The 17,659-nt window shown below is 38.5% G+C and overlaps 1 protein-coding gene across 1 annotated transcript; it reads right to left on the bottom strand.

Annotated features, from left to right (window-relative positions):
* Positions 1-417: 417 nt before the first annotated feature.
* On the bottom strand, positions 418-16,360 carry LOC129254099 (U6 snRNA phosphodiesterase 1-like). Its single transcript, XM_064095021.1, has 6 exons — positions 16,170-16,360; positions 11,358-11,537; positions 7,324-7,555; positions 3,560-3,665; positions 2,948-3,031; positions 418-1,946 (listed from the first exon to the last, which is right to left on the bottom strand). The coding sequence occupies exons 1-6, from the start codon at positions 16,279-16,281 to the stop codon at positions 1,851-1,853; spliced, it is 810 nt and encodes a 269-aa protein (XP_063951091.1). The 5' UTR covers positions 16,282-16,360; the 3' UTR covers positions 418-1,850.
* Positions 16,361-17,659: the final 1,299 nt, after the last annotated feature.

Here is a 17,659-nt window from a genome sequence, read left to right as displayed (position 1 = left end):
ACAGTGAAACTGGTTGTCCTTTTATAACTTTAAGTTATAAGGGGTGGAGATTTCTGACGCTCTTATTCAGTTCAGATGGTGGCAACGTACCTTTTGAGAATGGTTGATTGAACATTGGTGGCAGAGCAGGATGGGAACTTTCCATCTATCTCTTCTCTCTCTCTCTCTTCCATGTTACTCTACCATCTATCACTTCTTTCTTTCTATCACACTCTCTTCTTCCCCTTCTATCTAACTTTCTTTCTTTCTCCCCCCCCCCCCTCCTCCTCCTATATTTCCGCCACAATAAATTGAAATATATATGGTATTATCCTCAAGCCAGTCAATATTACTATGTCCCCCACATGCATCCATATAGTTTGAACTGGTCTTGATGCCACCAACTTCTTGATGGTTACCAAGTTAGGCTGAAAACGGTTGAATTTTTGCGCTTTATTGTGAACAATATTTTCGAATAAACAAGGGTTTCAAGTCTTGAGCAACTTCTGATAACGTTATATGGCAGGTGTGCTCCCAGAAGGGCAATATTCTCCAGGTGCTTAAAGGTAAATTCCAGTTTTGGGAACGATCTCAAAATGACTTTTTACAGAATTTAATACAATGATCACCAAAGTGTCTGTTTGTATAAATAAAAAATATGTGCCAAAGGATTCTGGAAGAAATTGTGTAATTGCTGAGAAATAAGCAAAATAAGCGCGGATTCGGTCACTTCCGTCGGGTCTTTATTCCAGCAATAATAATACACTGTCCCACGTGTGCCTATCTGTGTAGGCGATCTTCAGTGTGATCGTTTTTTAGCTAGATATTATGATTTAACAAAGTTCAGTTTATGTAACTGTACCAGATCTAGATCCACGATGATATATTAATATTTTACCTTGGTTTTACTGACTTTCTCACGAAATCAGTGTTTTACTGCAACTACGTTCATTTAGCTTTAAATTTCATACCTGAGTTAATACAATTACACATTTTCAAAATCCCATGAGTTTCCACAGAAATCTACAGCATATTGTACTTTCTCATGACTCATTGATGTATATTGTGTATTCATGTTTTATGAAAGTTTATAAAAACCCAAGCATCAATCCACGAGACTGATCTTTATGCACTACATGTCAGGTTGGAGCCATCCAAAATTGAATTCACCAATAGTATAACACATAATTCCCTAATAATTCAAATAAATTAAATCTCAATATCATTAAAAAGAATATCTCAGAAAAAATTGCATGAAGAAAGTATGAAAAATCCAGACTTTATGATTTTTTTGTTTCAAGGAATTGATATTTCAATTCACTGGTCTGTACAAACCATTCTTTCGTGTATGAACCTGGTTCTTTTCATTCTTCTCTTTCTTTTGCAGCCAGGTCATGTTGAGGAGAAGCCACATGCCATTCTAGTTGACTGAACTTTGCAGGTGAAATCTTCCCTCCATCAAAGTACATCTTACAGGAAATACACACATCTTACAGCTGGTCTTGTCAAGTCCTGTTGAGCATAAACCCACGTGAGCTTCCAGTTGACTAAGCAGTGCAGATACCGTTTTCTTTTACCAAGGGACTTACTTGAAGCCACTTGACCTAATCTTCATGGAAGAAACTTCTACACCTGTAGCAGTTCTTCCGTAGCCCTTCTGGGTAGAAGCCACAAGGACTTCTATCACTATAATTGGCATTCACGTGAAGTCTCCCTGAATGGGTTGAGTGATGACCATCCCAGAAGAAATCTCTCACAGCTGTTCTTGTCAAGTCATGTGGAGAAGAATGTACCAGCGCTTGCAGTTGATTTAGCAGTGCTGGTACCGTTTCTCTTCGACAGTGCCATCTGGTGAAAGCCACACAGGAATTTCATCTTAGCGGAAAGACAAACTTCTTGCAGCCGCTCTTGCAGCGGATTTCACGCACATCGACTGAAAGTTCACCAAGATGGTTGTTTAACTTATTCTGTATTAAGAGAGAGAAATATATATATATATAATTTGATCAAGTAAAATACCTACCCCAGTGTCATTTGCCATTTTTAAGGACCACAATTACACGCAGTACAAGAGAATTTCAATGAAATGAAGGGATAAATTCATAGATTGAATTGGGGATGATGATAAACCACCATTATGCTGTGGTTTGTTCATTCTAAAGAACACCAAATGATATGAGACAGTATGCAGTTATGCACGTACTCCGGTGGTGACACTTCCTATTCAAAGGTGTAATGCATGATCATTCCCCACGTCGAAAAATGCCCCCTTTTTTGCCTGGTTTTTCAAATACATTATCTGCAATTTTGACCCCCTTTTTACACAAAACAGGTACAAGTTAACATGATATTGACCTTTAAAAACAAAACTTTTAAAGAATACTAAAGGGGTGTTGCAAGAAAATATGTGCAATCAATTGCAAATTTTAGATGCAAATTAACAAGTGATAGATCAATTTTAATTAAAGCAAATCAATTCATACTCGTTGATGCAAGAAGCAGACCATCAATCAATTCTGAATTTGCATTAGAATGACTTTCAGTAGATCTTGAGACCTAAAATTTATTTGCGATCAATTACAAGTTTCTTGCATCACCCCTTAAGGCCTGGTTCCACTGGCCGACGGACAAAAAACGTATTCATAACTGATAAAACGGACAAGCAAAGTTTTGGGGTGGCTCCATCCGTTTTTATCTGGTCCAGACAATGGACAAAATGGGCAAACAATTAAATCACAGTGGACGGATGCTCAATGGATATAGAGCGTATGAACCACGTATAAAGAGAGTACACAAGTAACGTTTTCAAACGAATGGCAAGATTCTTTTCCATTTTACATCCTCTCTGCATCTGTAAGTGCAGTGGGACCAAGCCTTTAAGTCTACAGAAGTAGATGAGAGGTTCCTATACTGGTCAGCATTTCTAATGTCTTAACACTTCATGAACCATTTCCCCTAGACTGCTTACCTGTAGCTCTTGCAACACTTTGGGACCAATCTTAGACGACACATCTCCAACACACCAGCAGAAACTAACATGGAATGATGGATCCTACATAAAACATGCAAAATATGAAAATCATTGCTAGATTCACTGTACATTACATGCATGTTATCACAGCTGCAACTATATTATAACATTTTCAAGACCAAACAGAAAACTGGGGAAATCTTTCTTGTTTCTATAGATACATTACAACGGAAGAAGTTGGAACTAGGTAATTGATCTTTCATGGAAAACCCTAAAGTAATCAAAGATTTTCACTGTTTGTGGGTAGTCCTAGAAATAATTTAGAACATTATTTTATAAATCTGTCAAATGTAATATACAAGTACAGTTTGTAAAAATGTAGAAATGATACACTTTGAATTTTCTACCAAGCTGAAAACTGAAAAAATGTCAAACCATTGGGTATTGGCTATGGAATGCAGGAGATAAGGGGGGGGGGGAGGAAAGGTGTACTTGCTTGAGTTCTACTCATTTGGCAAGTGCTGCAAATCTTGTGTTCATATTTTCTATCATGTTTGAAAACATTTAACTGGCACCAATGTTGGTTTCCCTCACATCATTTGTACACACCTCATAGAATACTGGCAATGAGAACTCTTGAAGACAGTCATCGGTCAGTTTCACCAGGTCACATAAGATTTCATGGCCAGCTCCAATCTTCAAACCCAGAAATGTCCTGGAATGAAATAAAAGAAGTTAGGAAAATTGCTTAAGTTTTTAAGCTTGAATGTTACATTATCATATAAGTGAATGATTAGTAAAGCTAAAAGACCAGGGGGTCCAGGGCAATTCCGCCCCCAAAAATACACAATATATTTCTGGAAAATAGAAAAAAAAAAAAAATCCCCATTCACCCCAATGTTATTCATTGTCGCAGATTTATCATTAATAGCGTTTATGCTATTGCCTATCGCATTTTCGCCGATATGCATATTGCGTTAAAACACGAGGTTCGCAGTCGCGTGTTTTCTTTGAATGCATGAGGCTGTTTTCTAGATTTCGGTCGTAAATTTCTGTTGCAAATTTGGATTTACCATGAAAGCTTCTAGCAGACCTGGAATCTAAAGGAAGTGGAAAAAAGAGGAAACAACTTTTTCCGTCTTTGTAACCTTGTTAAAGACGAGGACTCTGCCATAAGTTTTGCTCAAGACGTGGGTTTGATAGCTAGATCTGTCAAATGTCCGAACTGCAGACACATCACAGATAAGATATATATGGTATGTATAGATCTATGTTATTTTGATTAGAACTAGATGTTGTAGGCTACTTGAATTTTGTAAGCCGAATAAGTTAAAAATGCATGATATGAAAATTATATTCTTATTTTTCATTACAGATTCAACAATCAGAAAGGTAAAAAGACAGAGATTTCAGTGCAATAGACAGCTGTGTAAAAAGAGCTCAAGTCGTAGGAGAAATCAAATGTCAATCAGGAAAAATACTTGGTTTGACAGCAACGTCAATTTTTGACGATCAATATTGCTCATCTATTGTTTTATCCAAAAAGTGTCATATCAACAAGCAATACACAAAACCTCAATCATCATCAGCAGAAAGCAACACTGGGTCTACAGACAGCGAATGTGAAAGTGAGACTGAGTCCAATTCTGAGTCTGAGTCTTCGGATTTGAGTGCCACCGTTCTTGCCTCAGCAACTGCTTCGACTTCTACTACTTGAACTTCTGCTGCTTCGACTTATGCTGCTTCAACTTCTGCTGCTTCGACTTCTGCCTGTACTGCTTCTTTGACTTCTTCCTCTACTGCTTCAACTTCTGCCTACACTTCTTCAGTATCCCATCTCTTTCTGAACTGGATTCTTCATAAAGCAAACAAGTAGTCATCACTTCGAATGAAACAGTGAACGATTACTATAACTATTGTAGAGAAGTTTGCCAGTGGGCTGTCTCAAACAAATTACACTCCGACCAAGCAATTGGAGGTCCAGGAAGAACAGTAGAAATCGATGAGACCAAGTTCGGAAAACGTAAATATAATCGGGGCCGAGTGGTAGAAGGCCAGGGGGTCTTCGGCGGTATTTGTCGGGAGACGAAGGAAGTTTTCCTGATTGCACTTCCAGAAAACAAGAGAGACAGGGCCATACTTGAGCCGCTCATTAAAAAGCATATCAAACCAGGTACTACCATCAAATCGGATTGCTGGAAAGCATATGACCAACTTGGCAGTGCTGGATTCACACATCTCACTGTTAATCATTCTCTTCATTTTGTTGACCCTATCAGAACATACAAACAATATTGAAAATATTGAAAATCTGTGGTGGCAAATAAAGAGACAACTAAGTGCAACGCACACACGGAAAGATAAGTGGGACCTACATCTGACCAAGTATACGTGGAGACGAGCTCACCGACGAGAAGACTTGTTCCAAACCTTTGTTGATGACGCAGCGGAGTTGTACAACCTCAATGAGAAAGAGTATAATATGGGCAACCAGCCTGGTTTATACATAGCAAGGGACACATTGATAAAATTGAAAAGCAACGCGTATTACTCTCAAGCAGAAAAGACAGGAAATGGAGTACCCCATACATCTTCAAAATTTGAAATGGTATACCCTAAACTCTAGACGAAATTATCTCTTGATTAGTTTTCTTAAAATACTCTTGCCTTGTAAAAGGTGAAGCTGTTGAATATAATATTCATGTTAATTCCAGATATTCAGAAGTGATTCAATTCAAGTATCTAAAAAGCTTGCACCCAAAGACTGCATGGTTCTGCCCTTTACACATTTGTGTGTGGGAGTCACTACCTTCTACTTTAAAGGTGGTTATAGTGCTGCTGTCCTTTCACATCTGGCTTAACAAATTAATGACACAAGTACATGTACTTTCCACTGGTTAATTGTAAACTCATTACCGGTACTTTATTTGATTTTGTAACCCTTAAGCATTATGGGGTTGCTATTCTTCAGCTAATTTAAATTTAGGCTCTGACACCTTCCAAGATTTATGTAAGCTTTATGTTGCACAGTGCACACGCGGCTTTTTTTGTGAATATTCCTAACATTGATCATGTTTATTCAGTGTACATCAATAGATTTATATTAATACTTGCTTTTGGCCATATATTTCCGGGGGGAAGGGGGGGGGGGGTAATTTCTTGTATCCAATCATAAAATTGGTTCTCAGCCTATAGGGTCTAATCGACTTATGGAAAATAAGTAGGCCTACTTTTTTTTTTTTTTGGGTGTCATATGCCAATCGTTTTGTAGGTACATGCTTATCATTTTATTGCATTTTTTGGACAGCGCCCTCTTCATACAGATTGTGTCAATCTGGGTACGTACTCACATTACATCTTTTTTATTGTTGCTGTGAGTCCTACCTGTAACCAGGGTGACACCTTCTTTCCCCCCCCCCCTTTTCTTGAGTCTTTTCTAATTTGTTGTAATCTTCAACTATATAGTTGTATTTTATTATTCTGTGTTATATGTTTGTTATTTTTGTAAGATCACATGGATTGGAAAGGAAGACCTTCGGGTTATAGTTATTAAGTTAAGCTTTTTCCTTTCCCGGCATCCATGTGACTCTCCTTATCGTATTGTTTGTATATGTTGTTTATATGTTAGATTATGCCAAATAAAATAATCATAATAGCTGTTTATTTCAATTTTTTTCCTATTTTATCATTAGTTCTCTCTCTATATAGATCTATATCAAATTAAGGCAACAACATAATGGGGAAGATCTGTTTGAACCCTTTGTACAAGATGCAGATGAGTTAGGAGTTACACTGTATCATATATACGTAAATGAAAAAATTATAGGTATAACTGTTCTAATTTCTACCACTTCTCCCGCTAAATAACACTATTTCATGATTATATATATTTTTAAAAATGTATGTATATATTTTTTTCCATTTTTAGTGGGGGTGGATATGGAACTCTTGCCAGTTTATGGAGCAGGGACTTGTACTACCATAATCTTGAAAATCCTAAATTTTAACCATGGTTATATTTTAGATGTTGATACCACAATATGGTCACAGCACATTAACCTTTATGACTTTTGACCTTGATGTGAACAGAAACTGATCAGTGATACTTCATTACCCTAAATGTCTAAGTTTTATCAAATAGGTCCTTAAACTTAAAAATTTGATAACATTTTCAAAACATAACATTGGCAAAGATTCGGTGTTGACGACACCACTGTTAGAGAAGTGGCACCTCTGTCTTGCCTCTTCTATCCAGGCACAACAAAAATTGCAATTTATAAATTCCATGACCTATGAACTCCTCACTTTACATAATAGAATCAAATTTGTTATACTCTTGGTGGATACCCTTTAACTATGACCCCATATCATACCTTGTCTCTTCATCATTGGTGTACACATCCACCTGTTCAACATGACATTTGAATGACCTTAGACCTCCAACCCTCTCGCGAAATGACTGTATGAATGGGTCAATCCAGTGGAACTGTAGACACACTGTTCGGGATAGGCTGAGATGGAGGTCATCGCTGGGGTGAAAGGTCAGATCCTGAGGCAAGCAGGACATCAATGTCTCTGTGAGGCTGGATAGGCTGGGAGTTTCAGCTAGAATGGTAAAATATATAGATATCCCAATTGATAAATGATGGAATAAAACTTGAAAGTTATTTTCTTATAGTTTAAGATGTGAACAATCTTCATTTACGAATTTTGTTAGTAAATTACTCCAAAATCCTCTTGTTTTGATCTCTGGTTCTGGAGCCAAGGCCACATTTCTTGTAGCATTAGAGCTTCTTGGATAAACTACAGAAACATTTGATATTTCTATGGTGTTGTATCATGGTTTCTTAAAGAGAAATTCCAGTAGTTGCAGTAAACACTGATTTCATGAGAAAGTCTGTAAAACCAGGCTTAATTGTCAGTATATCATCGAGGATCTAGATCAGGTACAGTTACATAAACTGAACTTTGTGAAATCTTGAAATCTACGCTGAATAATGTTCAGACTGAACTTCCCCAACACCAGAGCTGCCAACATTGGGATGATAGAATCCAGAAGATTTCGCGGAGGTATGATTTTGTGAGGGAGCGCGCGGCGAAATGTCCCACGGACGGGAGTTTTGGGTAGCAAAACTCATTAAGAAACAACATTTGATAGTATCCGACAGCTGTCTAAACCATCAAAACTTTTGGCACATAGATTAAATGCACATTAGAGAGATTTCATGAAATGATGAATTGTCTGTCATTGACTAAAAAATTAAGTTCAAGCCTGATTTCAGGCAATACAGTCATGACAGTGTCAGTAGAACATAAAATGATTCACAAAAGAATGCATTCAACAAGAAAATACCTTTATTGTCCAGAGGGGGAAAGGGCTGCAGTAGTGGAAGATGAGCTTGCCTGGCCCTGTAAAGACTTATATGTGGCCTGTTTAAAGTCTGAGGGCCGAGGGGTTCCTGTGAAAATTGCCTTTTTGTAGCAAGCACGCACAGCCAGCCAGCGCCAGGCTAGCTCACTCACGAAAGAGAAAATGTTCGAATCCGATCAACCTAAGTAAAAGTAGGCAAAAAAAATCTCCACTTTGCTTCTGTTCTTCAGGATTGTCAATAAAATTATTCCTAAAAGTCAGGGTGTAATTATAATAGTAACCCATCGTTGATCCACAGTTTCAGCTCGAATAAAGCGCACACAAGCTTCCGAAAAATACATCGGACTTCCCTTCTAGCATAGCCTCCTGCCGCGGCGCAGTCTGCCGGAGACCAGGCAGTGCCGCGCCGGGGCGCGTCGGGGGGCATAGGCATGGAGTGCCGCTAAAGTGTTTCCATCACGCACATGCACATTGCAGAACCAGAAAAAAAAAATTGCTTGTTAGACTAATTCACCAGTCGTTCGGTAAAATTATCTTCATTTACATTGGAAATCAATGTACGATTATACAAAAACTGGTAAAAGTAACTGGGTAAAATGAAAATGTGATAAGGAGTTTCCACGTGGGTGTAAAGGGAGTTGAACATGCTAGACTCGTAAAACAGTCGTTTGTATGAATTTTACAATTTAACAGCTAAAAATCACAATTATCCGGGAGATTTTGGCATGGGGTCGGGAGAACGGGAGATTGGATCGAAATCCAGTATTCTCCCGCAGGATCCGGGAGACTTGGAAGCTCTGCAACACAGATAAGCGCACGTGGCACAGTGTATAATTATTGCTTTGAGCGTCGGGCCCGACGCTCTACCCGAATCCTGTGCTTATTTGCTGATTTCTCAGCAATTACACAATTTCTTCCAGAATCCTTTGGCACATGCGTTTTATTCATACAAACAGACACTTTGGTGGTCATTTCATTGGATTCTGTACGAACTCATTTTGATATCGTTACCAAAACTAGCATTTACCTTTAACTAATATACATGTAGAACTAAACTGCAGAGAAAGAAGAAACAGAAGTGCAGCTACAGTGAACATTTAATGTCAGACTCTCTGAATCAACCGAATGCATAAAACAGGCACAACCTAGGATTGGAATCTGTAGGATGCTAGGCATGTGCACAAACATAATAGAGGTGGCATTTAAATATCGAGAATGCATTTCTCAGACTATAAGCCAGTTCGGATTCCATTCTGCACATGATCAGAAGGTCATTTGTACTAGAGTGACATGGTGGTTTAATATTCAATGAGATAAGCGCCAACTTTGATGTATTGATTATTCATATATTCTTTTGAATTGTGTTTTTTATGAGATCCACAAAGAGCAATGAGTCCACTAGCAACTGGTATTTAACAGTTGGCCAAGTACATTGTTGTAACAACATGCTCATGCATTCAAAGTAGTAATGCAACAAATACCTTTATAGAGTGTTCATTGGTGTGTAGGGACAGTGATTTTCCGTGATCGCGGAAAACGGACGGAATTCACGGAATCAGCCTTTCGAAACGGAAAGTGTCTTTTTCAAACAGAAAATCACGGAAAACATGTTTTTTCTCAAAATACACAAAATATCAACAGAAATTACTCCCAAATCCTCAACAAAATATGATATCAACTGGAAAAAACACGATCTCACTTTGCTACTACAATCATGACAATCAACACATCGTAACTACACTCGAGCCCCTCCATCACTTGATCGTATCTAACTTTAGTTTACACTCACGTCCGCATATAAGGCAGAATACGGCCGTGTGTTGCTGCCCTCTGCGTTCAGTCATAATATCATGATCACGCTGATTCAACAAATCCAAAATGGCGGATAGGCGGAAGTCGTCGACTGCTCAAAACTATGTCCGAAAAGTCCCCAAATCAGCAATAAAATCTCATTTAACCATAAAATAATGCTAATAATATGAAAGGTGAGGATGTTTTCATGTTGATTATGTTTCTCTAAATAGTTTTTGAGCTCGGATCTCTTTGATTAAAATGGGCGACTTTAGGCATTTCCGGGGCGAATTCGCCCGCCACCCCCGTGTATTTTTTTTGCTGAACCTTACTATTTTGTCTTTCATATAGCAAGTAATAAACGTAAAAGGCTACATCAAAAACTAAGCAGATCGAAAAAAAACCTCAATGAGTGCTTCTTAAAATCATCACAAATATAAATATTTTGGCCAATTCTCGCTACCCCAAATAGGAACAAAAATCTCATAATGCGCGATAATTTTCACTCCGTCGGGTCGTCATCACCACTTCTGGTTCAGAGTCATGCTCGCGCGAGGTTCGCGAGACTGAGTTTTCCACCACGCTGAAATCGATGCCAATCAGCGTAACATGTAGAAATTATAATACTTTTTATTTAATTTGGTCAGTTTTTATTCCATTTGAATTATAAATAAAAAAATATATATATTTTACGTGAAAATAATTTTTATTAATGTTTTTATTTGGTTATAAAAAAGTAAACAAAAATGAATATCTTATAATTTTGCATTTTGCGACCGGCCTGACTTAACGATCGTATTCGACTAGACGCTAAATATATACAGCATTCATTCCATTCAATTTTTCGTCGACCACAAAATGGATAAAAAATCAGTTTCGGAACTGAAAAAAATCTGAACTGACAGAGGAATACCGTGCAATGGAAAGCGTCGGGCAGAATTAATGACTTTAGCAGAAAAGGCCGTTAAACTGTATCGTGAAAGAGAGGGTTGTGATCACGAACTTTCCGAGCGAAAGCGACGTTGTGTTGTTGTGCGTGACGGCACTGTTGATCTGAATGGCAAAACAGTGCATTGGACTTCCGAACAGGAAGTTGTAATACCGAAAAGCTATCCCATAATGCAATGCGCGTTACAGGGATTTTCCCGGATCTCGGCGAAATCGCTATTTGGGGTAGCGAGAATTAAAGTCCTTATGATACCCTCTGTACAAATTGCTTAAGAGGATGAAAAGATTTGGTCTCACCTTGTATGTATACAAACGTGGCCCAGTTTCCTGGAGTATGAGCAAAGCTTCGGATCCTCCCCTGATGCTCTATAGGGCTGTTTATTTCAGAGGATGGACTACTAAACATGGAAAGGATTTCACCAGGCAGTGGCAGGGTGCTGATCTCAGCTGTGGGGGAGCGTCTTTGGACCTGGTTTTCTAAAAATAATCATAAAATATAATATAATAGGAAAGGTCAGAAGAATGCCTAAATTAATGGGCCTTGGTTTAAAGGTCCAATGACACGCAAATGTACAAGCTAATATCTTCTGTTGATGTGTCCGAGTCTCCAAATCATGACCGGTTGGGTTTAAATGTGCATCATATAATATTAATCATTTTTATTTTGTTTTTCTTGCATTTGTCTCCAGTATGCTAAGCCCTGGCTCCTTAATAGCCACATAAGACTTGTGATGCCACTGTTAGCAATGACATGTGGAGATATGCCTATATGGTTGTGTACTGATATTCATAGGTTACTGTACTGGAATAGATAAGAAATTAGATTTTGATTTAATTTCTACATTTCTTGAACTTAAATGCATACATGTGTCATCTATCTAGTCCACCCCACAGTCGCATCCACACACCCATGAACACAAGATAATGGGGTTCAGGATATGTTTGTGTGGTTGCATATGGGTGTGTAGACATGATGTGAGCATGTCAAAATACACTTAAACCCTTAAATCCGATTCCTTCAAATATGTTTGAATTGAGTGATATTCATGTATCATTAAAAAAAAGTGTGGGGGGCGCACGTGTCATTGAGCATAAAAATTTGCACCATGAGATTCAATGTCATATTCTTTACTTTTTTTTAAATTGCCCCTGGTTTATGTTAAAACCCTGTGAACCAGGGGCAATTAGAAATAAAATACCCCTGGTCTGTGGCTGCTTATTTCAAGGCTTGCACATTGCATTGGTAACTCAAACTTGATGTTTGGCTCTGTAAGAAATCTCACAGAATTGTTAAAATTCACATTCAATACCAACGAAATGTTCTTATAATGACCAATTTCCTAAAAATTGGTGCAACTCTGTAATTTTCAAATAGTTGAGGAATAATCACTTCTGTTTAAGAAAAAAAACTTTGAGGTTTATGTCTGATCAACAAACACTACATTTGTGAGTCCATTAACTTATCCATTTGTGTGTTGTACGATAAAAAAAAAATTATAATAATAATAATTTCTTCTCCTCCTTTCTTCATTTTTTCCTTCCTTTTTCTTTTTCTCCTTCCTTTTGCTTTCTTTCCTTCCTTCTTCCTTTGTTTCCTTCTTTCTTACTTTTTAATTCTTTCTTTTCTTTTTAAAATGTCCTTTCTTTTCTAACTTTACCTTTTCATTCTTCAATTCTTTTTTTGTTTATACATGTACTTCACTATTCATTCTTCCCTTTATTTTTTCCTTTTCCTTTATCTTTCTTTCATTCCGTCTTTCTTTTTTTCTGTTTCTATTTCTTTCTTTCCATCTTCCTTCCTAATCAGACAATTTAGCTCCCCTTGTCTGTCGATCAAAAACAGCTTCTTGCAGAACTCTTTGAACTAAGTAACAAGTTAGGCTCAGCCTCATGATCTAATTTCTTTTTTAAAAAGTTAACTTCTACAAGCTAGTAGGAGACTAGACCAAAAGCTTCGGTCTCTGTTTTCTTGGATGTTCTGCTGAACTCCGTTGGCTCCACTCACCAATTACAGAGACTGAAGTGTTCTCGATCTGTTCAGGGACTCAATGGCCATATGTTTATGTATCAAGTTTGGATAAACCAGGGAAGTGGGAGATGCACGACAGCCAAAGTAAGTCACTGTTTTTATCCCTTTTAACTTTATTTTTTCCCCGTTTTGGTGCATTTCAGGTCAAGATCTTTTTATATATTTTTATGAAATAACGACAAAAATCGATGAGCCCCTTTGGGAGGATTTTGCATTGTTTACCCCCAACGGCGGCTGCACGATCGCGAGCCGCCTGTGTACGAGGAGAAATGAATAAAAAAATTAACATGTTAAAAAAACTCCTCGAAACAGACGGCTGCCAGCTGTCTACATGTAGCAGGAGAATTACAGAGACCGAAGTGTTCTCGATCTGTACAGGGACTCAATGGCCATATGTTTATGTATCAAGTTTGGATAAACCAGGGAAGTGGGAGATGCGCGACAGCCGAAGTAAGTCACTGTTTTTATCCCTTATAACTTTATTTTTTCCCCGTTTTGGTGCATTTCAGGTCAAGATCTTTTCATATATTTTTATGAAATAACGACAAAAATCGATGAGCCCCTTCAGGAGAATTTTGCATTGTTTACCCCCAACGGCGGCTGCACGATTGCGAGCCGCCTGTGTACGAGGAGAAATGAATAAAAAAATTAACATGTTAAAAAAAACTCCTCGAAACAGACGGCTGCCAGCTGTCTAGAAGGAGACTACACCAAAAGCTTCGGCCTCTGTTTTCTTGGTTGTTCCGCTGAACTCCGTTGGCTCCACTCACTTATTACAGAGACCGAAGATCTAACTTTATCTATACAAGGGACTCAAGGGCCATATGTTTATGGCTACATCTCTGCCGCCGACTACAGGAAAATTGAAGGCACGACGCATTCAACAATGCCATTAATTTCTGCAAATTTATTAAGAGGACTTACAGAATGAAGTCCTCCTACAAAACTTACCAAACGATGTGAAGTCAATTCCTCCTAATATGATGAGTTCTCAAATTTTTCGTCTAATGAGCGAAAGAGGGCGCGCGATTGATCTTCATATCAAAGACACTACAAGGGAAAGACTAGACATAAAAACTATCTTACACGTAAATCGATGCAAAGCGTTACGCGAAGTCGGCAAAGTGTCCAATCTTTTTACTGTAAAGACTTTGGAAGAACGTTAATTGACAAACGAACGGTAGCACTTGCGGGACTTCGTTCAAGGTACGTAGAATTTTCTATATTTTTTGTTTAATTTGTCATCGTTTTGAATATTTTCCAAAAAGTATTTTCAATGGCAAAAAGAAGCTGCTGAAAACTGCTTATCTAATAAAAAAGAGCCAATGGAGTAAATTAGAAAGTCAAAAGGGGCCTAAGCTTTCGATCCTAGCAGAATCTTCGTCTTCTGCTAGGATCGAAAGCTTAGGCCCCTTTTGACTTTCTAAAAAGTATTATCGTCAGCAAAAATAATAAAAAAGTATGATTTTGAAGTAATTGCATTTATTGGTGTCTCTATTTTATCAAACAATCATTGGAATTGCGCATACAATGAATCATGAATCTAGTTTAAAAAATACCAACAAGCTGAATTAAGGTTGTGAACTGTATTAGCGCCACCAACGACCTTCCTTTTATTTCGGTGGGAGACGTGGGAAGCCACTTTCCAGGCCAGGCGGAGGTAAGCGATTTTGCTCTATTTTGTGTCCTTGTTAAAAATTGAAAATGGAACGCTTTCTACCAGAAAAAGCCCTGGTGAGTAGTGGAATGGGTTTCGGCTAACATCATTCACGTTATGAAGCGATGTTAACGTCTAACGACAACTCTAAAATCCATTGCGTAAACACGTTGGTTGTGCGAGGTTCGTATAGCATACTAACCTCGCAATAGTTTGAGTGGTTTATGTATTAAGTTCGGATAAACCAGGGAAGTCGGAATTGCACAACAGCCAATTTAAGTCACTATTTTCTTTTCCTTATAAGTTTATTTTTTTCCCGTTTCGGTGCATATTTCAGGCCAAAACAGAATAATAATCTGTATATCAGTAGAGGCGCACGGCCAATATTGGAGACTGTCTCCATTGTGGGAGATTATCTCCAATATCAGAGACTTTTGTAAAGAATTTGGGTATCCAATTTCAGAGACAGTCTCCAGTTTGGGACCAATTTCCTTTGTTTACATTTGCTGCAAAAGGATTACCTTGGCGGCAAATAAAAATGTGATAAGCAGATTCCTCATGAAAAATTACCCCTTTTCACCGTCTACTTTAAAAATTCACCGTCTACTTTTGTTTTGTCTGTTGATAAGGAATTTTGTTGTCAATCACACACAAAACAAATGGGCTTCTGACCTCAGTGAGACAAAATTTTAGGTGGAAAAAATCATGCTTTTGTTGGTGTTGTTTATTTTGTCCTTTTGCAAAGCAAGTCGCCAATGTGGGAGATTGTCTCCCCTATTGGAGAGAGTCTCCCATATTGGCCGTGCGCCTCTACTGTAATGTAGGCCTAGGGCCTAGGTATTATTGCCTTATTGGTCCAGTTCTTTTCATATATTTTATGAAATAAAGACAAAAATCAATGAGCCCTGTCCGGGGGATTTTGCATTGTTAATGCAAAATGGCGGCTGCATGCTCGCGAGCCGTCTGTATACGAAGAGAATTAAAAAATAAATTAAATTAAATAAAATGTTAAAAACTCCTCGAAACAGACGGCTGCCAAATTGCCAGTGCCAGCTGTCTTATTTCGTCCTTGCCTGCTTATCTGGTTGCTTCTAAATTACTGATAAAATATCGAGAATAACTCAATACTCAACTGGTAGGTTTACTTTGAACAAGTTTCCCCCTTATCAGGCTTACACTGGCCAACTAAGTTCAGCTCAGCCTCCGGATCTTGAGCTTCACTGCAGCTGCACGTGCACCGCGGCTAGTAAGGCTAAGCTCCATCGGGTAGCTGGAGCTCAGCTTCGGGCGCGGCCGGTGTCGGCGCAGTTCCTACGTCTATGATGACGGTCTTAAATAAAGTTCACGCTGCTGAGACTGAGTGTCACATGTCGGCGATGAACCCGGGTGAAAAAAAGAAAGAAAATGCTAATAGGATACTCACTGAATCCCGGTTCCTGTCTGCTTGTTTGAAGGGATTCGTCGGGAACACCATCACTTTCGGAGCTGCTATCGCTTCCATATGATTTCAAGGCGTCAAGTCCTGCCATTTTCATAGCATTGCATATTCCATCGGTTGCGTGACGACGAATAAAAGCACGTGCGGATGTTTTTTTTTTCGGTGTTCGTGTTTTGCGCATCGCGCGTACGACGCATATGGCAAGCCATTTTACCAATAAAGGCGATAAAACCTATTTTTTTCGATAAAAAAACCTAGTTTTTCAATAAAAAAACTAAGTTTTTCGCCGATAAACTGAGTTTATCTCTTGAAAAACTAAGTTTATCACCGAAAAACTTAGTTTTTTTGTTGATAAAGAGTTTTTTTTGATAAACTTAGTTTTTCACTTGAAAAACAGAGTTTCTCGATGAAAAACTCTGTTTATCAATTGATAAACTTAGTTTTTCAAGCGATAAACATAGTTTTTTTTATATACTTTGTTTTTCTCTTAAAAAGCAGAGTTTCTTGAAAAACTAAGGTTTTCGACTGATAAACAGAGTTTTTCTAGATAAACTGAGTTTTTCCCCGGGGGGGGGGGGGGGGGGCCACTTCCATTCACGAGTGGATACCATGCCCCGGGGGGGGGGGGGCCACTTCCATCCACGAGTGGATACCATGCGCGACCATGGGGTCTCGAAAAGCACCCTAAACACGTAATTTCCATATTCTGAAAATGCGCCCCTTAACAAGTATTGGCGTGTGAAACCCTACCCTTAACAAGTATTGGTAACAAAACAATACTCTTGGCCAATGTTCCCTGAAATGAACCCCTAAACAAGTGCAGGAATGTTTTATTGTTACGGGTCCTTCGGTCGTCGGCTTTACCTTATTTGGTTTAGTACGACCCCACCTTCTACACCTCGCGCAAATCGGACTCTAAACACGAAGTGTTGGGGGCAATAAGGACATCCTTTATAAAACATTTTAATTTTGTATTATCATCCCCGCGAATTCGACCCTAAACACGTATTTTTCTTAGCGAAATAGATAACCTTTTTTCATTATTTTGGTGTTTTTGACACCCTTATCACGTTACGTACGTAACGTGCCCTATCGTGAAAAAGACATCCTTTTTACGTGTTTTTTTGGTCGCGCATGGTATCCACTCGTCAATGTAAGTGGCCCCCCCCGTGTACCATGCGCGACCATGGGGTCTCGAAAAGCACCCTAAACACGTAATTTCCATATTCTGAAAATGCACCCCTTAACAAGTATTGGCGTGTGAAACCCTACCCTTAACAAGTATTGGAAACAAAACGATACTCTTGGCAAATATTCCCTGAAATGAACCCCTAAACAAGTACAAAAATGTTTTATTGTTACGGGTCCTTCGGTCGTCGGCTTTACCTTATTTGGTTTAGTACGACCCCACCTTCTACACCTCGCGCAAATCGGACTCTAAACACGAAGTGTTGAGGCAAAAAGGACATCCTTTA

This window comes from Lytechinus pictus, chromosome 2 (assembly GCF_037042905.1).
Source record: "Lytechinus pictus isolate F3 Inbred chromosome 2, Lp3.0, whole genome shotgun sequence".
Lineage (NCBI taxonomy): Eukaryota > Metazoa > Echinodermata > Echinoidea > Temnopleuroida > Toxopneustidae > Lytechinus > Lytechinus pictus.
This window is presented reverse-complemented; position numbering and strand designations above follow the sequence as displayed.